General features: G+C 33.8%; 1 protein-coding gene across 1 annotated transcript; it reads right to left on the bottom strand.

The window, feature by feature from the left end:
• Positions 1-314: 314 nt before the first annotated feature.
• On the bottom strand, positions 315-1,716 carry LOC113765115. The gene is made up of 2 exons (XM_027309174.1): positions 1,598-1,716; positions 315-1,226 (listed from the first exon to the last, which is right to left on the bottom strand). Exons 1-2 carry the CDS (start codon positions 1,631-1,633, stop codon positions 624-626), a joined length of 639 nt encoding a protein of 212 aa, XP_027164975.1. The 5' UTR covers positions 1,634-1,716; the 3' UTR covers positions 315-623.
• Between the last annotated feature and the right edge of the window lie 8,623 nt (positions 1,717-10,339).

Genomic DNA, 10,339 nt, shown 5'->3' on the forward strand with positions numbered 1-10,339 from the left:
TCACTCGTCGTCTTGCCACATTCAACCGCTGATGGGTCAAGAAACAACTTTTTGTTAACTCGCTGGCCTGAACAGTCTTCATATTTATGAAGAACATCCAAAATATACTTCAAAGAAGAACCAAAACGTCATCGGCTTGTGTTACTCCCAATGTATCAACTAATCTTTCATTTCTTTTTAATGTTTGGATTCATCTTAAGTAATACTTAACTAGTTATCAGACTTCATAACTAGTCATGAATATAGTACCTAGCTGACATGCAAAACTCAGGGATTGATAGTTGCTTGCAGGTAACAGAGAAACAAAATACACAGATACAAACTCAAACTCGTACAGCTGTTTCTATTTATTTAATGGTGCATTTTTGTTCGTACAAGTGCACCTTTGACATATTAGTACAAGGACACGTACTCAAATACAGACGGATTTTTTTATTTAACGGTGCATTTTTGTTGGTAGAAGTGCACCTTACATTACACACTAGTACAACAGTGGGAGGATGTTTGCATGCCAGCAGTACATCATCCATGCATAAACTGAAAACCACACCATAAACACTAGATAATTAAAGTACTTAAAATCGTCGATCCTCACTCCTCAGCTGATCAAGAGTAGTGCTTGATTAATTATTGTTATGATTGTACCAGATGAGGTCATAAGTGTGACCACCGCTCACCACTATATCAGCAACCAACGCTACGTCGCAATATGTGCCCTTATCATCCTGAGTTTTAATGGCAAGCATGTAGTCAGTGGCACCAAGATTGCCCCACCGGAAGCCGAATTCCACTTTGATGAAAACCAGATCGGTCCCGGCCTGCTTATTGTACGTTACAACTGCAAATTGTGCAATCTCAATCACATGAGGGTCTTCCGGATTGACGGTTGTCGCCGGAGGAATAATAGGTTGGTCTTTCTGCAAACCCCAAACATTTTTCTTATGATTGTACCAGATGAGCTTATAAGTGTGATGACCACTGCTCTCCAGTATATCAGCAACCAACGCTACGTCGCAATATGTGCCCTTATCATCCTGAGCTTTAATGGCAAGCATGTAGTAAGTGGCACCAGAAATGCTCCACCAGAAGCCGAATTCCACATTGATGAAAACCAGATCGGTCCCGGCCTGCTTATTGTACGTTACAACTGCAAATTGTGCAATCTCAATCACCTTATCGTCTTTCGGTTTGACGGTTGACGCCACAGGAATAATAGGTTCGTCTTTCTGCAAACCCCAAACATTTTTCAGTAAGAAAACCCAACACAATTGAGTTCCCAAAATCAGTTAGAGTCCTTTCAAACAAAGGAGCAACCAGAAAACTAAATCCAACCAATCAATTAATAAGAAACGACATTGCTCGGAAGAAGCTTATTTATCAAACAATTCAAGAGACCGCAGCATGTAGACAACTAGAAACATAAAATATTGCTAATCAAGTCGACTCAAGAATGTTGAAATTACTTTAATTTGCAACTCCTCATACTTTTTCAAACGTTTCTATACGAGTTGTTTATAAGTTGACTCCGAAAACCATGCACACACAAACTTGAAAAACAAAGAAATCCAGTCTAGCAAGGCATACAGTCACTATTCACCTGTCCACTGCCAGTACCAGATTTGGCTGCAGCCATATTCTTCTTAAAGGACTAGCTAGCTAACTAATAAGAATGGAAATAGATATTTGTAACTGGTGACTGTCGAAAACTTGGTAGCAGAGAACCAGACTCCTTGTATTTATAGGCCTAAGAATGTGATACTCTACACCATAAATTAATTTGTGGTAATGCCGGACCTAATTACCAAAATCATGGTCCACCAGCATGGAACACGTTTTTACACGTCCTTGATGAGGTCAGTGTGAAAATATACACCAACTAGCCTAATTATTATAGCTCGGCCTATAATTTTATGTCATTATTTTATCATCATTCAAACTTTTGGCGGGCTTGATACCACTCTGTAGGGTTGGTCCAGTGGCTAAGAGCTATCAGGTTTATAGTTTGAATCATGAAGTTGACAGTTGGGGATGGGATGGAGGGTTGAAATAAAAAAAAAAACTTTCAGCTTGAATATGCTAATTTCAGTCATGTAATAACTTATGCATTTTGTATTTGATTTGATGTATTACTTAATGAGTTGATGTAAAAGAAGATGACTAACAATTACACCAAAAGAGCAAGTCATTTTCTTAATTGGTTATTAAATTTTTAAATGGAAATTCCATTGGTTTGTAATCATTTTTACACAATAAAAGCAAGAGAAAGTCAAGAAGTTGTGTTTCAATGCCAAATTGCAAAACTTTGTTGCCAACAATCAAAAAATGTATTAAATCGAATGAAATAAAGCAGCTTTCTCATTTTGGAAATACGACAATCTATTGTGAAGATAATGTAGATTCGAATGTTCAAAAACAGCCATTATGCATGCCAATTAACAAAACTACGCTACTCATTCTATAAGAACCATGCCAGAAGTATAAAAAGTGTTCGTTTCTGATATAAGCTCAAGTTGTGGATATTTTTGTAGGTGCGTTATATTGTTTTTGAGTCAATTTGTGAAGTTAAATGGTGCAAGTTGCTTATTTTAGTCTTTGATTTGCACCTTAAGTTGATAGATGAATTAACTATGATTTTGTCATTTTACTCGCAAAATCTCTTTGTTTTGTAGGGTAAAATGAACAAGATCAATTGGAAGTGAAATGGTGGACTAACAAAGCGATGATTAGAAGCTTGAGAAATTACAGCAGTAGTTAAAAGATGTGGTGCAACTCAAGAACTTGAAAGGATGAAAGAAGGAAAGAATCTAAAACTAGGGTTTATGTTGTAATCTAGGAATCTGCATATAGGGTTATGCGTAATTTATTGAAGATTGAGCTATTTGAGTGCGTACGAATAGGAAATTATTTGGAATAATATTTTGGAATAACATCGTAACACTCTTTGTGATATGATAGATATGAGATTAAAAAGGTGGCTAGAAAGATAAAAAGATAATTAGAAAACGTATTTATGATGCAATTAATTTTTTTTATTTTTTTATTGTTGCAAATAACTTCATATCCAAACAAAGATGTTTTCCTGACCCTTGTGTCTTTTTTATTTGTCTATGCTTTTAGTAACTCGGCATATATATACTCTCCTTGTTAGAGTTCTTCTTCTGGTAAATCTTGCAATAGGACTTCAGTAATTTATTTTCTTCAAAGAGGGAATCTTTAGTTCACTAATTTAGGAATTTATAATTTTTTACTTCTTTAAATTTTTATAGTAAACTCATAATAAGTAATAACAACATTTATAATGTTCAAAATAAGGAGGATAAGCAAAGATTTTAAAATATTCTTTATCGTTTTATTGATAGACTTAAGCTAAACTCAAAATCATATATTTATAAAACCTCTACAGGCTTAGCTGCAGTGATATTACATCGAGTTTAGAAGGTAACTATAAGGACTTTTGGGGCTTTTCACCAACCGTGTTGGGGACATTTAGGAACTTTTTGGAATTGTGTTGGCCAAAATTTATATTGAGAAAGCAAAATCATATACAGACTATGAATGAGGATGCAAGCTGAGGAGAGCTTTTATAAGGATAAATCGAGAGTCAAATGGTTGGAAGAGGGTGATGCCAACACGGCATTTTGATCAATGAATTCCTGTAAACACATAGGATCGATTGTAGTAATAAATTACCTATAGTATTCCAAAATAGAATCTATACGGACGAGTTAATTTTCTCTACTTTAATTATTCTAGACAAATAATAAAATTCAAATTCATAGGGGTTTCAATCTATAACTAAAAAAAATGAACAAATAATCAAGGCAAATTAAATAGAGTTGAGAAAATGGTTGGCAAGAGTCTAGGGTTTTAGATTTTTATACAAAATTTAAATTAATCATCCCATTATTTTTCTCAACATGCCAACAATGTATTACACGCAAATACCTTAGATTATCTCTGGATATATCTAAGTTACGCTTAATTAAATCGCATGTCTCTCTCGAGATCATAAGTATTTAATTAAACCCTTTAAGATCTTAGGTGATATAATTACGTCATACAACTGCTAACCTACTCTCATAATTAGATTAAATATGTTAATTTATCTAGTGCACGGTTGTATATCCCTTTTTAGTTTAATACAAGCATTAAGGGCATGTCTATAGTACGTGGCCAATCACAAACATGCAATTAAATCAAAAATAAATAAATCAAGACAAAAGTAAAGAATTTAACTAAGATAAGTAATCAAATCTCCTTCATAAAACTCTAAGCCTAGAAAATTGAGCTCAACATATTCATAATTAAAACCAAGAATTCAAAGAAAAGATACAAGTAAGAAGATAAAGTAAAGAAAACTTCTCAATTTTCTATGCTTTGGTCCCCGTCTTGATCATCCTTTTTTATTCTTCCACGCTTCATCCTTGATCTATCATGAAAAGAAGATGTAAAAAGGATGAAATAATGTAGCCTAATATTTTCTGACCTCCAAAAACGTCCTAGATAGCGCTTATTTATAGTTTCTTAAAGTAGTATCTCAAATGGGATAGGATTGGGTTTATTGGAACTAAAAAATAACATTTTCGTATATTTTTTCAATAAAGTCCAGCCCAAAGTTTGGCACCGAACATTAGGATTACAGGAAGCTCGGCCTGAAGACCGAATGCATAGTCGGCGTCGGTTATAACAGAGCCATGAATGGATCACTATAGATCTACACATGGATCATATTTGAAGCCAAAAAAACTCGATCAAAGAGGCTGAATCAACTCTTGCAAACATGAAAGTTGTAGTCCTTTAAATTAGCTTTCCCATGCCATAACAATCATATCATTTGGAGATCTGGACACTAAGATATGTCTAAAATACTGAAAACTAATCAGAAGAGCATCATAGCAAAACTATATTTTAGTATTTTGGATTGTTTGTTATGAAAACATGAGAACTGGACTTTGATATCTCATAAAAGTTGTAGATCTTTCTCTTACTTCAAAGTGAATCAAGAATTATATCAATCCAATTTGTGTAACTCAAGTTATTGCCAAAATAATGAAACATGTCAATCCAGTCAAACCCCTTACTCTTCAAGTATTCTTCTTCCATTGCTTCTTCGCCATATTTTGTCTATTTTCTGTCCAGTCAAGATTTTCACTTATTAGACCAATATAATAACAAAATAAAGTAGTTTCCATTCAAAATAAAGCTCAAATAACATAATTAACTAGCAACTTATACATATAAATACACTACATTTTATACCCTATCACATTTTTCCATAGAAAGTTGAAAATTTACCATTCTCACAACAAAATCTTAAGTCTCACAAACTCTGAGTATATAAGGCTTTACAGACTGTGAAAATGTGAAGAGGGAAGTAGTTGGATATTATTTGTAATCATTTTCTAAACATGGTTCCTTCTCTGAAACTATGGAGCATAGGTTATCCAAGATTATTAAAAATAGATTAACCAAAAAGCAAGGGGCAAAGTTGATTCAGAAAATTACTGACTTAGAGATTCAGCAAGCTTTATTCAGCATGAAAGAAGGTACTTCACCAGAGCCTGATGCTTTCACTGTGGATTTTTTCAATAAAAATTGATGACTATTAGGTGCTGGTTTGATTAATGCTATATAGTACTGTTTTCATACTCAGCATATGGCTATAGGATTGAATAGTACAATCATCACTTTGGTTCCCAAGATAGCTTCACCCGTGGGAATGAAGGAATATGGTCTTGTTGCTTGTTGCAACGCACTCTAAGAAATATATTCTAATTTCTAGGGTGCTTACTGAATTATTTAAACAAATTTTGGAAGGTCTGATATCTAAGAGGCAAAGTGCCTTTTTAAAAGGTTGAAATATTTCAGATAATGTCCTATTGATGCATGAGTTGGTGAGAAATTATCATAAGAAAGGGAGAAAAGCAAGATGTGTTCTGAAAGTTGACATCACGAAAGCATATGATACAGTTAGATGGCTGTTTCTTTTTCACGGTTCTCAAACTTATGAACTTCTCCTCTACCTTATTTATTGCGCAAAAAACTGTGCTATGACTACTAGATTCTCTCTCAACCTAAATGGCTTCCTTGTTGGCTAATTTACAAGTTGTAGAGGGTTGAGGCAAGGACATTTTATATCTACTCACCTTTGTCTTGGTAGTAATGGAAGCGTTTTCTCAGATTATGGATGCAAACATTGAAGAGATGGGGTTTGAATACCACCCCAGATGTTCAGAGATGAAATCATACCATATTTCCTTTGTTGATGATTTGTTCATTATGGCTATTCCATCTCATAAATCCTTGACGAGATTTATACTTGCACTCTAATTTTTAAACCTAATTCCCTTGTTAACGGATCGTGTATTGTAGTACAAAGGAAATAAGGTCGAATCCCACGAGAATCACTCTCAACTACTAAGGTTTTTTGCTCACTTTATTATCTAAACTACTCAAGAATTTTAACTAAGTGAAACCATCAAAAGCTAAAATAATGCAAGGCAAATTAACAACTTGAAGAAACTCAACTAAAGACAAATGTCCTAGGGTATAGATTCCACTAAATGTACCTAACTATGGATGAAATAGCCAATTATCACTCATGGTTTTGTCTTGCTAAGGATGTATTTCACTCAAGTCTTCAGAACTCGTTCTCGCCAATGAACTGAACTTAGCCAACACTATACTTTCCTTACTCTCATGGTGAAATCTAAAGTGAAGACTTAATCTAGATCTAGAAATGCCAAAAATATCCACCTAAGTGTACCATTATTTTCGTGTGTCTACTCATTAGGTTTACCTATTCTATTTCATCATTGTTAATTATTCTCATAGATTAACAACAACTATCATGGTTTGTAAATGGTGATTAAGCATTTACAAGTGTTAAAGTAAAAATAAATGAACTAGCAAGTGCAAGATATAACAATAATCAACTTTATTCAACCATAATCAAGGCACAAATAGCTTCATCTACCCCTAAAACAAGAAGATTTAGCTAGACATAGTAGATTTAATAATAAAACTCGTGTCTTCAATGTAACTAAGAATTAATGGCACAACAAAGAGAGTAAAGAGAAAGAAATACTTATTCAAGTGAAGAAACAAGATCTTCAAGTTTCATCATTTTCATTGCAATAAAAAATACATTGTTCATCAAGAGTTCTTCAAGTTTTTGAAGATAAAAAGAAAATTAGATCTAAAACTATCAGTAAGCTAAAACTAAAAAAAAGAGAAGAAAAAGCTCTCTCTCTTGTCAAGAACTAATCTCCCTCTCCAATAACATGTTTCTTCCTTGTTAAGAGTCAACAAAAGAAACTCTTAGATCCTCCAAAAGTTGGTACAAAATGTCTTTTTGTGTCTTGTCCACAAAAAAAAAAGAAAAGAAAGAAAAACCATGCAAGTTGGTGAGTTGCAGCTACCATGAATTCCTGGATCAAATCCCTCGAGGGATTCTCCCAGGGATTGTGCAGAACAAATGATTTGCTACAAAATGATTCACTGGCCACAAACTGTGGGAGAAACCGCAGGCGGATTCTCCCGCGGTTTCTCTCTAGTTTTTTTTCTTCTTTGTTTCCTTCTTTCTTTCTTCCAAGCTTCATGCTTTCCTTGCACCATTTCTTTTAGCCATTGTTGTGACTCCTCAAGCTTCTCATCCCAGCTCATTGCACGTCCAATTAAGCTTAATCATTTTTCCTACAAAACCAAAGAAATTTGCAAGTGAAATGATAAAATCACAACTAATCCATTAATCACTTAAGGTGCAAATTAGTGACATAAAATGGACAATTTATACCAATTAATCTTACAAATAGACTCAAAATCGATATGGGATTCAGGCCACTTTGAAAGAATTCTCTGAGATGTCGAGTCTTCAACCAAACCTGGCTAAATCAGAGATTTTTGCAGCCGGTGTATCTAACTAGCAATGTGTGAAGTTGAATGAAGCTGTGGGGATTCGCTTGGGACACTTTCTAGTTTGATACCTAAGTGTTCCTTTAATATCTACTAGGCTAAGTGCTATTGACTGCTAGCCTATTCTTGATAAAATAGGGGCTATAATTAAAAGTTGGGCAGCTTGGAAACTCTCTTATGGAGGAAGGCTCATTTTACTTGAATTTATACTTAATAGCCTTTTTGTTTATTTGTCCTCCCCAAGTTGTCTGTTGCAAAGGTGGAGAGTATTTTGAATGCCTTTCTATGGTCTGGAGTGGAGCTGAGGAGTGAGGACACATGCAAAAGTTATTTGGGCAGAAGTTTGTAAACCAAAGTATGAAGGAGGTCTGGGATTGACATATTTCAAACTATGGAATAGAGCTTGATGTGCATGGGGCATACAAAATTAAACTCAATACGTAGTCAAATTTTACATTTATAAATTTTTAAATACCCTACACAAGTTTTGACCGAGATAACTTTATTCCTTTGCAATCCTATAGATATGAGAAAGAGTAGCACTTTCCAAACATTAAGACTAACAATTTTTGGTCGCTTCATTACCAATCTGAATATATAGCTAGATCAAGTTAACTTTGGGCCAAAGCTTTTTAAATTCATTAGCTTTTGGATGTAGCATGAGTTTTTTGATGTCCTGTTGGATTCTTGGCAAGCTGATCCTGGAGTGTTAATAAATCCCATACAGCTTATCTGTTTTGAACTAAAACAGCTTATGGGTAAGCTTCAAGAGCTGAATAAAAGAGACTATAACCACATCTCTGGTGGAGTTCAAAGCAAAAAAAAAAAAAAGCAACTGATAATAGTGCAGCAGCATATGCAATAGCAACCTTTTGATCCGGAGTTAATTGCTGCAGAGAAAGTTGTTATCTAGGAATACACAAGATTGATTCTCGCTGAAGAGGAGTTCTATAAGGATAAGCCCAGAGTGTAGTGGCTACAATTCGGTGATAAAAATTGATCCGCTATTTGTGCTACTGCATAGGATCGATTGTATAATAAAATCATCTCAGATCTAGCTATTTCTTCGCTTCAGTCGTGCATTCTCCTTTTGAATTGACTTTTCCTAGGTTAGGAGTGTTTTCTCTACTATAATTATTATGAGAAGACAATGAAATTTAAATTTAAAGGATTTAATTTCTAATTAAGAGGTAAAATAAATGATCAAGTCAAATAAAAAAGATGCGAGAAAATAATTGGCAAGAGACTAGAGTTTTAGATTTTGATCCAGAATTTGAATTAATTATCCAACTAATTTATTAACATGCCAAGAATGTATCATGCAAAGGTGTTTTATATTATCTATTAATACATCTAAATTGTGCCCAATTATATCTTACATCTCTCTCAAGACCATAATTATTTAATTAAACCCTTTAAGATCTTAGGTGATTTCAATTATGTTATACAAAATCTAATCTATTCTCATAATTAGGCTAAATATATTTATTCATCTTATGCATGGTTGTATGTCCCTTTTTAGTTCAACACAAAATCTAAGAGCATGTCTATGGTGATCAAGCATAACATATAATTAAGTCAAAATAGATAAATTAAGGCAAACGTAAAGAATTTAACTAAAATAAATAACCAATACTTTTTAATAAAATCCAACCCTAGAGACAAATTAGTTCATCATATTCATTATAAAAATCAAGAACTCAAAGACTAAATACAAGTATGAAGATAAAAGTAAAGAAAACTTCTCAATTTTCCTTGCTCCAATCTCCGTCTCGATTTCTCTTTGATCCCGTGCCTTGAACCCATTCTTGATCTCCCAAGAAAGAGTTTTATGTGATGAACTGATGCTAGTCTAATGTGTTTCTTCCCCTAAAAATAATCTAAATAACTCCTATTTATAGTTTCTTAAAATTTTAGCCCAAATATGATAGGGTTAGACTTCTTGGAGTTGAAAAAAATCGCGAAGGCACCAATTCCAGATGAAGAAGGAAACGGTCTCTACGTAACCAATCATCCATAATATCAAATAAATCATTTTCGCCTTTGGTAAATTTACCAAGGGCTATAGTCATAGCGATCCTTCTATTCAACTACTTCGACCATTTTGGAGCACTTCATAGCATTTTTAGAGGATTCAATCTCTTTTGTATGATATCTCTTGCACTGTCCCACCCCAATGCAATTGGTTACAAAGATAAAAATCTTTTATTTATTGGCCCATAAACTCACCTTGATAACTCAAATTTTTATTCCTAGAGTAGTAGATTCCTACTTAGTAAGTATATTAACCGCAAATTGTCTTATTATGACTCATCAATCAGATGATGAATATCTTTTCAAAGAACAACCAACCCCCTCTCTCATGCCCAATTGACCCTCAGACCTAACCCCTCGTTTGTTCCATTAATAATTAATGTTATTATTA

This window comes from Coffea eugenioides, chromosome 3, assembly GCF_003713205.1.
Source record: "Coffea eugenioides isolate CCC68of chromosome 3, Ceug_1.0, whole genome shotgun sequence".
Classification (NCBI taxonomy): Eukaryota; Viridiplantae; Streptophyta; class Magnoliopsida; order Gentianales; family Rubiaceae; genus Coffea; species Coffea eugenioides.